Raw genomic sequence first — 16352 nt, 5'->3', positions numbered from 1 at the left:
TCTCATTTGAAATAACAGGCGTTCTAACGAGGCAAACTAAGGAAAAAGAGATGAGGAAAGGTTTCTATTGATGGAACACTGAATTAGTTACAACCAGTTTAAGCTGCACAGAATTTGAATGAAATATTATCACTTAAGCTTGTTTTTTAACGTGCAAATCCTCATTAGCTAAGCCGATCCAGTACCGGTAATATTCTCACTACTACAAACAGAACTTGTGACGTGGAAATTACCTTTGTGTTTATCTATTAGCATGCCAAAAGACAGTTAGATTTTTGGGGTTTTCTACTGGATTGTTTTTAAGCACATGAAAAGCAGTTTGGACTTTGATATTTGTGAGTTTCCTGCCTAACAAAACTGTAGTATGACTGGATTTATACACTATCTTCTGAATCGGACTCAAGTTTTCATCTTGTTGGTTGTTTCATACCGAGTAATTAGAATTCAAATGAAGAGTTCCGCAAGGCATTAAACCATTATATGAACATATTCATTAGATTTTCTTTTTAGAGAGTTCAGAACTGATCCAAAGCCGGTTGGAAGTAGATGACTTTTCACCAACTTTAACCAACTCTGAATCAAATCAGGGAATTCAGAGAACATGTCCATGAGAGCTTGACCCCAGAATCCCAGAATCATCTCGATTGGAAAAGCCCTTGAAGCTCCTCCAGTCCAACCATGAACCTCACACTGACCGTTCCCAACTCCACCAGATCCCTCAGCGATGGCTCAACCCGACTCTTCAACCCCTCCAGGGATGGGGACTCCCCCCCTGCCCTGGGCAGCCCATTCCAACGCCCAACAACCCCTTCTGCAAAGAAATCCTTCCTAAGAGCCAGTATGACCCTGCCCTGGCGCAGCTTGAGGCCATTCCCTCTTGTCCTGGCGCTGGTTCCTTGGGTCAAGAGACTCATCCCCCCTCTCTGCACCCTCCTTTCAGGGAGTTGTAGAGGGCCATGAGGTCTCCCCTCAGCCTCCTCTTCTCCAGACTAAACCCCCCCAGTTCCCTCAGCCGCTCCCCATCAGACCTGTGCTCCAGGACATTGTGACATTGTGGTATCTGGGAAAGTGCCACCTGAGAATGTGGCATCTGCCAAAGGGGGAGGATCTTTCCTGATCAAGTTTTTCTCAAATGGGTCTATATGAAAGGGGGCGGTAAGTTGTAAACATATGTAGGAATTGCTGGTCTCCAGCCTTCAAAAAGTGCTAAGCCTGTGATTCAGCCACATTTTCAGAGGGGCACTAGCGTTGGACTTTCTGTGGAGCTAGGTTTTTCACGCTGCAAACCTTTTGGAAAATGCAGTATTGGGATCCCTCTCCATAGCTCTGTGCCCTCCCCAGACCAGTCTGTTTAGCTGACATTACTTCTCTCACCTCCGCCATCATCATCTCTGAAGAACTCCTCACTGTCATTTGCCGAGTGGGATTTTTTCATCTCAGCGATTCGATTTCGGGGCACTTTTCTCTTGAGGGATGGGGAGAAAAAGGATGGGCGATTGTTGCGTTCTGGGGTTGGCGGTGTACTGAAAGAAGTGACCTGAAAGGGAAACAGAAGAAATGTCAGAGAAAAGTTCTGTGCTTCTAGTAAGAAATAATCAGTCTCAAATATGTGCCACTTGGCAGCCACATGTGTAAAAATCAGAATCGTGACTGGTCCTTAGCGCTAAGTTTTATCAGAGTGGACAGAGAATGTCAACTGAACAGTCATCTCAGCTTCAAGACGTTCATCAAGATGAAAATATTTTGATACATCATCACCCTCAACTGTTATGTGAATAATGAAAAAACTCTCTCCTCAGCTGATCACTTTTAAGAAGGATTTCTAGTCATAAGGGAACAAACTAATAATTTAGGTAGCAAGAACGTGAATCTTATTTTCACATGTTGAAATTCAGAATACTTAATAGGCTAAGAAAGTATGGTATTGGACACGCTAAAATTGTGCATCTTAATTTCTTTGGCAAACAGGAGGTGGTAGTCTCCCTGCTTAGAAGGATGCACGTGGGATCACTGTGAAAGGTCACAGTGTCTCTGTGAAGCAGGGTCACAAGGCAACTACTTAACTCAAGATGCTGACGCAAAAGTGAAGTCAACATATAATTACATGTATATCATATTTCAATATAGGATGGGAAAAACCAATTTGAGATGCCCCTGATGATTTGATTAGTCTAAGTGATGACAAATACAAGGATATAATTGTCTACGGTAAAACACAGGTTCAGGACAAAGCTATAGAGACATCTTTCCTTCAGAGCAGTAGTTGCTCTTGAGTAAACCACAGTTATAGTCAACCGTATCTCTTTCAGAAAGAATTGAAATCCAGTGCTTATCTGGTGGTTTTGCCAGTAATATTTTAATAGTTTCATTTCAAATGGAAAAAAATAGGGATAACTGCTTTGCTAATGGAGATGAGCAATTTCTCTCTCACCCTTCCTTCTTCACACAGTTAATTTAACAATCCCATAACTCTCCCCGAGATGACACCTGATATTGCTCATATCTGTCCATACAAATAGGGAGGGAGGTGACATGTGAGTGAGGATGATGTTGCACTGCAGAAACACTCTGTGTTGTCCCTCTATCGTTAATGTTAAAAGCCAAGCCAGCAGAAGCATTCTACCGCTCAGCTGATCCATTTTTAGTGCACTTGAGCTCTGATTTGTGCTTGTCTCTATTTTTAATACTGCAGCCATTTCATACCACACCTGGAGGGAAAACCAGAAACAGACAAAGCGCCATTAAAACCATTACCAAAAAGCAATGATAATACCTTATCTATTTTGACAGTTTCCAGTTGACACTGGAAGTCTGGGAGCCAAAAGATCAGGAAGTCCCTCTAGGCCTGATTTCTCCAGGCTGTATCTCTATTGTTGAGAGCAAGCACAAGCAGTTAACCAGCTCTCTGCTGGCAGCTCATTCTGCCTTTTAGGAAGCCAGAAACAAAAGTCACACAGCTTGCATGGAGACCTTTAGAAGCAGTCCTGCAGACCTTTGAACTACACGGATTAGCTACGTTACACAGGAAACCAGACTGGAATCCCTCAGGAACTTCCCAGCCCAGGTCAGGACACATCTGGGCGGGTATTTTGAAGACGTGTTGCCTAATCCCCATTAACTAGGTAAAATGCCTTAAAGGAAAACAAGGCTGAGGACTGAGTAAGGGACAAATCAGCACCTATGGACTGATTCTATTGGTATTTTACTGCATTTGCATTAAAATTAAGCATATGCATAAATATGGTACTGCATCTAGAGTCATAATCTTTGCTTTAATATTACAGGCTTCACGTTGGCACTATTCCTCAGTGGCAAAATCTCCCAGCAGTATCGTTTCCTGTGAGGTTTAGCAAGCACCCTACATAATATACAAATTCCACGTTTCTAGGTAAATCCCATCTTGTACAGAAATGGAATCTATTAATTTTCATAGAAAACAGGCAGAATCATCATTTTCCCTGGCATCAACACTGCTGTCGCTTCAACAAAACACACCTCCACAAGTATGAATCATCCAGTCATCTCTATTCAGTATTTGCTCAAGGGAAACTGTGCTAAAAATCCATCTGCATATACTGAGTATAATCAAAATCTCCACAAGCAAATCTAAGTTCAGAACCTTGATGTGGGATAATCCCAGCTTCAGTCCGTCCACTGGCTTTGGAATAAAATGTGTCCATGCTTAACCGTAGGTCACTATTTCTGTCTGCTACTTACTCTCTCATGCACTGGGGAGTCTGGATTTGAATCTTCTTCTGTCCCATATGGCGAAGTGTCACCAGTAGAAACTCTACTCACTGCCATCTCTGCGTGTCCTTTCCCTTGTGGCCCTTTCATTCGGACAAACTCCATGTTGTTATATTTATAAAAGCCAAAAGACATTCTTTGAGCCATCTTAGCTGCAACACTCACCTACAACGCATCAAGACAGGAGAGAAAAAATCATGTAATATCATCTCCATATTTCAAAAAACTAGCGTTCTCTGAAAGCAGTTATCTCAGAATAAGTCAAAACCATAGTGGACAATGATCTTGATTCTTAAGAAGCATTTAAAGCCACAATGTGAAGCGATGTCCAAAAGAGAAGCAATTTTACAGATACAAAAACAGAGGCTCAGAGAAGAATCAACTCCTTCAGCTATCCAAAAGGCAGAGTTACCCCAGTGACACGCTGAGATAAAACAAACGGTTTTTATCCAGACCCACACAACGTGGCACAGCAGAGCATGAGCAGGCACGTGCACAACTCCACACAGCCTGTACAGGGACACTTGTTGAGTCCAAAAAGCAGCAGACACACACACACACGAGATGCTTCAAACTGACAAAGCACACTGCACAATTCTGGCACTATGTGGCAAGTCAGCTCGGACACTTGTGTGTCCACACTGTCAAGGCCAAAGGAAAAAGAAACAGCCCCCACGCACAACTAACCTGGATTGCATTGCTCACCGCAAAACCCTGACAGCTTTTGAACCCAATCAACAGACAGGAGGGCTCAATTTCCAGTTAACACAACTGAACTGAAAACTGAACTGAGAACTGAAAAAAGGAACAGACCAATATGAAAACAGTCAAGGTTTTGCCAAGTGAAGTAAGTAGGACTTAGCCATAAATTTAAGTGGTTTATCACAACTTTCAGCAGTTTTATCACCTGAAAGGGCCAAGATGCTCATCCTGTAACACAACTCTTATTGTACTAAGAATTATTACAGACACAGCTGAAATGACATAACCTTCAAAAGCAGAGAGATTGCTTCTGTCCAGCCAAATTTCAAGTTTTGCCTTCAGCCATAATTGAGTATTTGAAGTGCTAACAATTTTATTTCATCTACCAAAACAATGTAAAATAGCTGTGTGGTCAAACAGGACATTTCCTAGGCTATGAGGTGACTCTACAAGATCAAATGTTGGTTTTCCACCGCAGGGCTTTTTTCTTACGTTGTCTTCAGTGACTCTGCATTCCCATGTATTTTAATAACCCACCTGCTGATTGTGTGAGACATACAATAATTGTGGGACAGAAGAACAATTTCAGTTTCATGGTCTCTCAAAAAACTGCTAAAAGAGTATAACTACTCACATTTAAAACAAGGAGAAGGGAAATTGTTCAGGACCTCTCCTGACAAGGGTAGGAACAAAGGGAAAGGAAGTTTACAGTCACAGTAGATACTGTGGGGATTTTTTTTCGTTTTTTTAAAACTTCTCAGGACTCTCTTCACAACAAACTGTTTGAGAAGTTTATTGGCTCTTGCACACTCTTGACTTCAGCACTAAGTACTGAATTTGAGGCTGAAAGCACTGGCATTTTGTGTTTCTGGAGGAAATCAAAGAAAGCTTCTTTCTGGGGCAGTGAAACTACAGTGGTCTTTTGAAAATGGCTGTGAGTACAACACACACTGAAGAAAAACATGTTTTACATACAGCAAAGTAGTTATTGGAGTTTAAGGTCTCCCTGCAAAACATGCTTTCTCTGACATAACTAGAAATATCTATGACCTTTCAAGAAAATGAAGAGGCTCCCAAAACTCTGTTATTCAGATCCATTTCTGTGTCACTCCTTTTGGCAAACACCAGAGCAACCTATCCTGATCTGAATCCTCTCAGCTGTCTGAGCCAAAAGCATTAGCTTTCAGGTAACTTTCAAAGCCAAAAAAAGACAGACTATGATGCAGATGATCTAACCAGACAAAGAGCTCACAGCCTCAGCAGCAAAGAAAAACTGTGTCAGAGTATTGTGGTTGCAAAGGATGCTGTTTTTCAGAAGCACCTTACCCTGTTGTCATAGACCTTCTTGAGTGCTTCATAGCGGATGGACCCCTGAAAAATCACCCCTTGGAAGGTGTTGCTTTTGTCACTGGCCACCAGCTCCACGCAGACCATTTCTCCTTCTCCCACAGTCATGTCACTGAAAACCTGCCAAAGGTGCAAGATGAAACACTTCAAGGCAAACTGCAGCTGTTGAAGTTTAAATATATTTGGATTCCCACGACTCTCCTCAGGCCCAAGGCAGTTTCAATGTAAATGGCAGAAAGCAAGGGAGCTGTAAGCTCCACCTCAGCCTTTCAAAAAACCAGACTTCAGGCAGTGCACACTGCAAATCACGTGCTGAGATAAGCAGCTCTCACATCAGCCTGTCTTGTTTTAGCCCATTGTAAAGACAGATGCCAAAATCCAGCTTTAAGCTCAGATTTCAAACATTAAAGAAAGAGAAAGGTCAAATAAAATAAAATCTACTAGAAGATAACCCTCAATTAGCCAAGAAGATTACTTCAAAAGGTACAAGGCTAATCAGGACATAAGACTAGAATAGGACAAAACTGCTGCTGCAACAAGGAACTCACCTCTTCAAAACTGTCAATCATGAAGAATATGTTGGGGTAGCTGATCTTTGACTCCTCTCCTTTGCTGTCCATGGGGTGTTTGCTAGGAGATGCAAACACTTGCTGAGAAATATATGGGAAAAAAAATAAAATACATCTTCTCAGTTAAATGCGCTCAGGAACGGACGCACTGAATACAAGGCAAGCAAGACCAAAACACCACAGTCCAACACTGCTCAGCCAGCCAACATTTTCACTTAGGCTCGAGATACCCTGCTGGCAAAGCTGAGCTGGTTTCTGACTACAGCCCATTCTGCAATGACGACACCACTTGTGAAATCCTTGAGTTTTCACATGCAAGTTATCAAATACTAGTTGCTCCACAGTAAATGTCCCTGTGTGCTCCTGACCTCTCACCACCGTGTGCTACAGCTAAGGTATCCTCCTTTTCACTGACAGAGAGAACCACCTTGAGCTGCCTTTAAGTCACTGCAATGCGTTGCAAAGTAAAAGCACACACAGCAAGAAAGTTACCCCGGAGTAGCTGACCTAACTATTTGCTTGTACAGTTAATTTCATTGTTATTGTTTGCTTAGTACCAGGGTAAGATCAACATCACTCAGTAAAGGGAAGCACGGCCCTCAGGAGGACAAGCACTTCATTTCTCATCCTCATCTTCTGCTTCTGTTTCTGTCTCTACCCACTGTGCTTCCTCTTGCACGCTCCTCCCTCTGAAGCAGTTCCTGAACTCCTTTGGTCACTTCACTCCTCAAAACAACCTCTCTTTAAATAGCTAAAGGCTTTAGATTTTATCATTCCAACAAGATTAGCAAACAGGTAAGGAGGGAGAAGAATTCATACCAAGCAGCCTTCTTTGCTTCCACCTCTGTTCACAAACAAAGCTTTGAATTAAAGAACCTTGCCAAATCTTAGCCCTCTGTGAATGTGGTGAAAGCTCTGAATCTGCCCAGATTGTCAGGCTGGTGATACTCCTGCTACAAACCATTCAACGTGAAACATGACTAAGGGAGGGTATTAGATATTCATGAGAGGGTTGCTTTTCCTTATTTGTACTTATGAAGCTTACATGCACATTTAAATACAGATTATTAAAAAGAAAGGTTGCTTCATGACAAGAAACAGCAGTGGGAAGTAACGAGACTCCTCAAAGATGGCACTTGCACCGACGCCTGAAACAAGGACATCTTCCAGGCATCCTTGTTTTCATGCCATCCACTGTAAAGCAAAAAAAAACCCCTCAAACTCATCTCCAGTCAGACACACCTGAGGAAAACACAGTTTGTAGAGATCTTACTGTCAAGCCAGCAGAGAATCAACGTAGACTGCAAAATAATTTAGGGGAAAGTCGGCCTTTTTTACACTGGTTTTGTGCCTCAGGTACTCTACCGGTATGAACACAGTGGCTTTGTCATAGGTCTACCTATTCAACACCTGGCTGCACACTGACAGGATAATGTATACAAAAACCAGAAATAAGGTAAAGCAAGAACCATCAGGGCAGTAATACAGATCCAAAAAAGCTGGCTTTTGTTTGTTTAAAACTAAGAGCCTCACTGGTGCACGTTACAATGAAATGCCCTGCTGCTTTCCAGGGTATATAGAATTGCCCTCTCTCTCTCTCTCCATAGATCAGCTTCATGATGTTGAAATGTTATTAGTATGCATTGGTAAGTTTTAAGGTGTTTCTCCTAGAAAAGGGGAGACAAAGAAGAATTTATAAGCAGTCCCATGGTGCGAGCCTCTAGGAAGGAGGAACAGAAACCCCCCTCCTGATTCTGAACACTGTTCACACGTGGTGAGGGCAGGTCCCTCATCTTCCCAGTTCTCAAATCTGCAAGTAATACAGATTTTTCTCAAAAGAATTTTGCAGAAGTTAACTGGGGGTGAAATTTGGACAATAAACAGTGGAAAAAGCAATGAGAAATAAAAGGCTTGCATCAGTGGTGTAATGTGTTGTCTCAGCACCAGAAGAAGGGAATTATGCACCTAACTAATGCAAATTACAAATACAGTAATCAGCGTTGCTAGTTTTGTTTGCAAGCAAAGCAACAACTGTTTTAAAATGGTAAAACAAAATTAAAGGATTAAAGAGCATTGGTTTATTGTAGGTAAAGCCATGCAAGCAGCTGAATGAGCTAAATGAATGGAAATGCCTCAGAGAAACAGCCTTTTAAAAGCAACAGGGGTGTTTTAAAGCAGCATTTCTGCCAACTAGGAGAAGTTGTTGCAAGATCTGCTGGAAACTGAGTGAAGAAGTCTGGGGTTTCTTGTTCCCATGTCCTCCATGCTTATTATTCAGTCTCTTCCACTGCGCTAAAGCCGAGATTAACTGAATGCTGCACATGAGCAAATGATAAAAGCCTTTGGGGTGGAGATGGAAGGAATAGGCAGTTTAGCAGAGAAAACAATAAAAAGATAAATTGGTAATCAGTAAGTTGTCTACCATTTAATAGCCCTACATTACAGATTTTCCCTGAAGGCTTCTTATAACTCAGGTCTCATACCATTTCAGGTTTACCCTCAGATTGGGCATACTCCCCCCTCAGCACCCCCCCACTCACATCCAGTAGGCAAAGATAGAAATCACAAAAGCATGCAGAGATTTTAAAATTTTTTGAGAGGGGCTATAAAGGACATTTAGATCTCACATTGAGATGAATGGCAGGAAATGTCACTAGACAAAGATTTGAGATGCTTCACAAGGGTGCATCTGTCAGAGAACAGCCTGAGAACCACTGCCCTGGTTTTGATACAGTCTTTAGGATTAGATAATACTGGATGCCATCCTCTTATCCAGAGTAATAACAGGGTAATCTCACCTGAGATTTCTTTTTGTGAATGTGAATATCTCCTCCATCGGAGCGCGTGCACACAGCACATGTCACCACATAATCCAGCTGAAACCGGGTACCAGACAGAGAAATAAAGATTTAGAGTTAGAAAAACAAAACATTCACGTGCATGAAGCAGAACACATTCCATCTTAATTTTTCTAGCTGTCTGGCTAGAAAGTAAGATGTTTCAGTATTGCTGTTTTCTTTATTCTCTTTACTGTGCTGAAACTACAATTTTCAAGCTGGTATTTGTTTATTATCTCAGAGATGCTGAAATCTTTTGCACAGATGCTTGCTGAGGCGCTCAACCTATGGGTAAAAATCCTCCTGTCAATATTGTTTCACACTAGCTTACTGGTCAGCTGGGGGAATAAGCATGGCACACACACACACAAGCACATTTTAAGGTAGAAATGGAAAAGATATCCTCCCTTCGGAAAGAGAGAAATAGAAACACTAATGAGCAGAAGCAACACGTTAGAGAGGTCAGAAACCATTAACGCAGCCTGCCAAATAACCTGAAAAAACTTGTAAGGAGCAAGCGTGACAGTTCTGGACAGCAATATCCAGCTGTAACAGCATCTCTGAATTCTGACTGTAGCAAGCAGAGTCTGGTTTTATTCAGCATCAAATAAAGGCAGAAACTGCTCTCTGCAGAGAAGTTCTGCAACGAGACTTTGGGGAGGAAGGAGAGAGAATGAAAACAATTTATTTTCCAGGATGTGTGCAATAAGCCAGCAGTCTCTCATTCAGAGATCATCATCAACAAAACTTAAGGGATCTCAAATGACTATAGTAACGTTCAGCTTTCCTAAGCACCAATGTAACATATGCAATAACTAAACAACCTATGAGTTGATTAAAGAAATAATTTGTGCTAGCTTCATGTTTCCACCAACCAAAAAAAAAACGTTTTACTAAAGTTCTGATGTCAAGAGCAGCAAACTCCCAGTGCAGTACACAACACCTTCACCTCATTTCTACTTAGCAGCTCCCTCTCCCAGCTGTACCAGTATTGTGAACTCTAATTGCTTGACTAACAGCCACATTCACTCTCAAAAACTATTAAACTTGACAAAGCCTTCCATTTTGTAAAACTTTGTTACAGAGGATAAAATTCAGCCCAGCTTCACTAGATATATATTTAAATTTTTTTCAAGGAAAGCTATTAGGATTCTACTGAAAAATAATAAACATCTCAGTTTATGTTCATTTAGATTCTGAAAGGCAAAATTAAAACCATGTTTTCTTTCTATCCTTCAGAAGTGTTCAAATCCCCCAAGCTAGGGAGGGAAGGGGACAGATCAAAGCCTTCCCTGAAACCTCTCCAGAATAAATAGCCCATGAAATTTAGATAAGCATCACCGTTACCTTCTGTAGGATGAGGTTCAAGTAGACGCTCTCTTCCCAGTCAATGTCGGGGTCTCCCAGGCCAGGAAGCTTCTTAGAATCTCTCCGGTAAACTTCAACTTCAACCTGCTAAGAAAATATCACATCTCCTTGAAAAATATGACCTATATGCATCCATAAAACTGACACCAGAAGCTGCCTGTTGTGTAGCTTCCTGCTGTATTTTTCTGTCAAGATCAGCTTCTGCTGATCGTGGAAGGCTCTGTACAGAAGTGAAGCTGGGGGGACACAGCACATGAAGAATAGGTGAGAAAGGCAGGTGTGTGCAGGGCAATCTCAGCAGCTTTATATATTCCTTATAACAGGTATGTTTTAGCAAAAATGAAATTAATAAAATCAGGGATACACACACATATGTATTTCTCTTAATACAATCCCTCGGAATCAAACACGTCACCAGACCAATGCTCAACACTGTCTAGCAGGGAGCTGCTGCTTGTTCCCCACTGGGGTGGGAGTTTCTGGGAAGATGAAGTCCACTAATTAATGCCTCACAGATGACATTTTGGTAACCCCTCTCCTAAAGGTTTCATGTTGACAGCACTGATTGGACCCAACCACATGTGTGATTTTCAGCTGTACTAAACACAAGCAAATGAAAAATCTCAAATAATCTCAGAATGCAGAAACAACTCTACCAATGCTAACAAATTGAAACAACTGAGATAACTATAAAACTTGACTTGATGTAGTACACAGAGTTGAACAGTAGTTTGACACTTAAAAAAAAAGTATCTGCAGCACAGCTTAATCTCTGAACTGGTGTGTGATAAAAAACAGGGTGACAAGTAGCACACTTAACAGACGTCAAAGCTACCACTGTCTTGACAGAATACCTGGAAAAGCACTTGTTTCTCTTTGTTTGTCAAATATCTTTTTTTGTTAACACAGTAACATACCTTAACAGATGTTTAAGAAATATTTGGAATACTGTGACCAGTGGACACAGCTGTAAACAGGGCAATTCATGAACCTTTTTTTGCTTTGGACGGGGCAGAGAAAGAAGGGTAGAGCTGATTTGTTAGAAAACAGATTGTCATAGAAGTCAGAATATGTGAATGAAATCAAATGGAGCAAGATTAGGTCTTATAGTCACTGTGCATTTATTTCAGCTACATTCAGCTACATTTGTTAAGCTACAACGCCAAAATACAGTGAAGAAGAGTGAAACAGTACAATATTTCAGGATTGACACTATCATCAGATACTACGAAAGACAAATGGATTGGTTTTTAGCACTCATTTTTTAACTTACGAATATCTTTTTAAAATGCCTATAGATTCACACATCATATAATTTATTTTATTTCTTCTGAAGCTCCTAACCATGAATTTTTCTATTAGCAATATCATCACACAAACTAATGAGAGTTACTGTAAAAAACTATTTCCCTCAGCTGCTCATGTCTTAATCTATTTTAAATTTATCTCCAAACAAACAAAGGTGATACTTGCACTTTTGTGCCTGAAAGCACAGAACCATCACAGTCTCAAGATTCCAGAACTACCCTGTGAAACAAAAGCCATCCTGTTTCTGAAGGAAAGAGAAGGAAAACACACACCAGGGTAAGCAAGACCATGTGCTCAACAGAAACCACCTCAGTCTCTTCTTCCTCCGTATCTGCGGAGCCTCTATTTTAGTCCAGGCAGATTTTAATCATCTCTCAATGATAAAGTTTAAACCTCCCTTTGCAGAAGTCAGCCACTAATTTTTTCTGCTGGTGAAATTAATTCACACACTGAACTACTACTCCCCAGCAATTACAAAGCCGTTGCACAACAGCTCTTCCACAGAACGCCTCCCAACCCTGTCACAGACAGAAAAAGTGCCTTTCTTTAATCACTTTTACCCTATACACTAATTTAGGGTAAGAATCCCAAGCGGTACAACCTGTGGGTTAGGGCATGGCGGGTCACCATGAATCACTGCCCTGGCTGTTGCCTGAGCCAAGTGCTCAAGCCACGCTGTATACCAAAAGAAATGAATTTAGGGAGTTTAAGGAATTCAATTTTTTGCCAGGCAATAAACTGCACAGGGTATAGATCTCTGTTCAACAGGTCAAACCAGGCAGGGCAGGGCCGACCTCTTCCTAGAGAAAAAGGAGCTGTCAGCAGCCAGAAGCAACAGAAAGAAAACCTCAGAAAGACAGAAAATGGGCTTCCAAATGCTCTCCCCGGCGATGGCATCTGCTGGGTGTGTTTTGCAGCTCCTACTCATGCCCAAGTAAGTGTCGCTGGTGAACGTCAGGTGAACAAACCAGCTCTACCCAGCACTGGGGCAGCAGTTACACCAAGAAGCCAACGTTTGCTGCAGCAGCCTGAGGTTTTGGATGCTTTACTTTCCACACCAGCGAAGGATTCACTTTATAAAACACAACGAGCCCTCGCCAGGGTGCTATAAGGAGCAGCACCGCTCCCCATCTGACTGGTAACGTGCTTTGTGGTGCAGGCACCCAAATTACAAGTCACTTACAAAAACAAAATATCTCACCCCTTATCTCAGAAACACCTCTATTTAACTGCAACATCTCTGTTACTCATTTCTAAACAATTCATCCAGAAATAGCAAAAAAGCATCCGTAAGGCATCTCAGCATAAAGCAAAGTGCTAAATCTGGGTTGGTCAAAACAAACAGCACTTTCCAGGGGCTCAATTTCCCCTGCAAGTGCTGTAGCTCACAGATTAATCTCAGCTACCCTCTACTGTCACGGTGCTTGATGTGAAGGTGGCCACGCGATATTACGTGAAATAAATCAACAGGCTCGGTTCAACTCGTAGCAAACGATCCCGCCGTCGCTGGCACGCCGTGGAGACTCAGGCAGGGCCAAGGATGTAGGAGAGATTGGGGCTGACTCCACTCAGACCCTGCAGGCAGCGTTAGCCAATAAAGGAAGCATCTAAATCAATCATTAAAAAAATATAAAATTAAAAAACCCCACACAAAGAACTTTAAACACAAATTTTCACCGTTCTATAGATCTTAATCACTATTATTTAAAATCAGCAGTCTAAATCTCTTAGCAGGCTGACCTAATTTGTCCATATCCCAAGGAAGCTTGCTCAGCATCTCTACGCTTGTCTTCCTGGTACTATGTGCAAACAGCATATATGCCAAGAACATAAAATCAAGACCTGAAGCCTCAGAAAGCCCCATTACTCAGGCTCCTTATGTGCAAAAGAACTGCAGTTCTAACATCACATAAATACTGTGGAAGTAGCTACCATAGCTGTCACCAAGGGGTTTTCTCCATTTAAGTCCCAACCCGAAAATCAAGGGGTGATTTTTTTTTCCCTTTTACACTTAAGCGAATCACTCCAAGTGAATGTAGGCATTTGGGATTGACAGCATGGGAAACAGGAGACCGACATGTTCACTGTTCTGACCTCAAGGTGCTCAGACATCAAATAGGAGCGTTGTCAAAATCTCAATGAGTTCCCAGTAACAAACCATTACGTGAGTTTAGGTAAGTCAGTATCGCCAGTGCTGAGCGCAGCGCTTCCTAAATGAAGAGAAACACCTGCCTTATATTTACACAGAAATCACTGAGTAAATGTGAACCTAATTATTTATATATATATACGACATTTATAAGACAATATATATAAATAAAAAACCACAAAATATAGTTTCTCAGTATACCTCACGCTCTTCATCAGAACACTGTTTTGTGATATTTGAGGCTTAATTCATGTTGTCATGTTTGGCCTTGCAGAGTTAAGAAATGATCTGAACTGGAGAACACGCTGGATTTCAGACAGCTGAGTCCTCCCAAGAAAACAAGCCTGTCTCAGCCAGGGATACAGGAGACACTGGGGCTTTTTCCAGGTCTGCTGCTGATTCACTTGGCCATGCCTCACCTCTACGCTTGTTTATCTGGCTTTAGATTAGATGTGCCGCCTTGCAAGCATGAAAATTTATTAATAGAAAGAACTATGTAAATACTAATTATTTATTCCCAGTGAAATCCAAAAGCCAAGCTGGATATTTCCCTCTTTCAAGTGATGATGATGACCCGTCTAGTTTCAGCAAGCTGAAATCTCTTACGCCACCTTTCTAAAGTTTTCCTGGCGTTACTGAGCTAAGGCTGTAAAGGAGAATTACATCAGCTAGGCTGACCTCCTACGTGTCACAGACATTTTACCCTGTTACTTCTTCACAAAAGCCTGTTAATCACATTTGACTAGACAGTGCCTGGGAAAATACCTTATTTTGAGAACTCGTTCCAATGATTAATCACCCTCTTGGCTGAAAGTGTGCCACTTCATTTCATTCAGCTGCTTTCCTTTTGCCAGCCTCTGGTTCCTGTCACGCCCATTTCCACTGCATTAAGAGGCTCTTTAATACTCAGAGTTTTGGTTTGGTTGGGTTTATTTGTTGTTTTGGTTTTTTTTTTGTTTGGGGGTTTTTGTGGGGCTTGTTTGTTTTTGTAATTTGTTAATCTTTCAGATAAACCAGACAAAATTCCTGGTCTCCGTGCCTCTCTGAGGCACCTCTGCAGAACTTGTGCTCCTTTTCCACTCCCTCAGTATTTCACCAGTACCGGACCCTTCTGGTACCGGCACAGCACTGGGAGTACACACTCTCACCACTCCCTCAGGATTGCAGTTTTTCTGCACAGCAACATGACTGCAAGCTAAATAACTTGCACCCTGTGCCTTGCCCATCCTTCTCACAAGGCTGTGTGTGCTCCTGGCACTGAAGTATTGAACTCTACTAATAAATGGAACCACGTTTCCTAGGAATCAGGCTAGGCAGTCCGATGGTCAGGCCCTCAGAATTTATAAAGCACCAATGTTCTCTGCAAATCTGAATCCACTGTAATTTTATCATCCCAGTCACTGAGCCCTGCAGAACCCCCTTACAAACACCTCCACCTTAGATCCCTTCCCCCTTGGCCAGCTTCATTTTACCACTCCTGTCAGCCAGGACCCCCACCATCATCCTGCTTTTCCTCAGCCTTTTTTCTTTTCCGTGCTTGGCAAATGTTCTGGCTACCTTCTTGCACAGCTCTCACGTACTAGAATGGTCCATCTCTGGGACTTCAGGGGCTTCTGTGTCACAACAGCCTCACAGCTACTCCCACATTATTTAAAACTGTCATCAGGAGTTACTACCTGCACAAAAAGAACATCCTAAGTGCAAAGGAGCAAAGCCTCTATTAACACTGATGTATTTTATTCACAGAAATACGCCTTTTGGAGATGTAGAGATTATGGACTGGTTATCTTTACAAAAGAACTCAAGCCATACAGGATCTTCTACTGGAAGCCAATATAACACGTGTTAAGTTATACACTTACAGACAGCTAGAACATTTTTATCGCAAAACCCAGAAAAACCCATCTAAGATCCCAGTCTAGGTTTAAAATCTTTGTGATAAACTGGATACTTTTTCTGCCTATTTGCTCCCCAAAACTTCCAGAATACAATCAATCTTTTAAATTGATATTAATAATATGAACACTGGGATATTTATGTCCTCCCCCCCAAAAACCCTCACTCAGGAGGGCATTAATTCCATATAGTTTCCAAGTCATTAGAGCTGTTTGACGAAACCCGTGTGAATTGAAAATCACCTTGTTTGCACAGCTTAATGCACAAGCCTTTGAAAAGAAAATCTACAGTCAAAATCGATCCAGGCTGTCAGCTGGGCAGCAGGTAAAGCACAGGGTAATAAGAACAGGGTTTACAGGAAGCATTATTTTGTTGGCATTCAGAAGCCACCCAAAAAAAGCAGATTCTGGTTGTCTGTTAAAAAGAAGT

The 16352-nt window shown here is 41.7% G+C and overlaps 1 protein-coding gene across 4 annotated transcripts in view; it reads right to left on the bottom strand.

Annotated features, from left to right (window-relative positions):
* KIAA0930 (KIAA0930 ortholog) overlaps window positions 1–16352 on the bottom strand; it is an 84610-nt gene that overhangs the window by 14788 nt on the left and 53470 nt on the right. For 3 of the 4 annotated variants that reach the window (XM_074872126.1, XM_074872129.1, XM_074872130.1), the window contains exons 3-8: window positions 10550–10657; window positions 9164–9241; window positions 6345–6446; window positions 5776–5916; window positions 3718–3912; window positions 1375–1537 (exon numbers count right to left, since the gene is read on the bottom strand). In XM_074872126.1, the coding sequence (XP_074728227.1) occupies window positions 1375–1537; window positions 3718–3912; window positions 5776–5916; window positions 6345–6446; window positions 9164–9241; window positions 10550–10657 (787 nt within the window). The remainder of the gene's footprint in view (window positions 1–1374; window positions 1538–3717; window positions 3913–5775; window positions 5917–6344; window positions 6447–9163; window positions 9242–10549; window positions 10658–16352) is intronic. The other variant, XM_074872128.1, reaches the window with a different exon arrangement.

The sequence above is a fragment of the Strix uralensis genome, chromosome 5 (assembly GCF_047716275.1).
Source record: "Strix uralensis isolate ZFMK-TIS-50842 chromosome 5, bStrUra1, whole genome shotgun sequence".
NCBI classification, from domain to species: domain Eukaryota; kingdom Metazoa; phylum Chordata; class Aves; order Strigiformes; family Strigidae; genus Strix; species Strix uralensis.
This window is presented reverse-complemented; position numbering and strand designations above follow the sequence as displayed.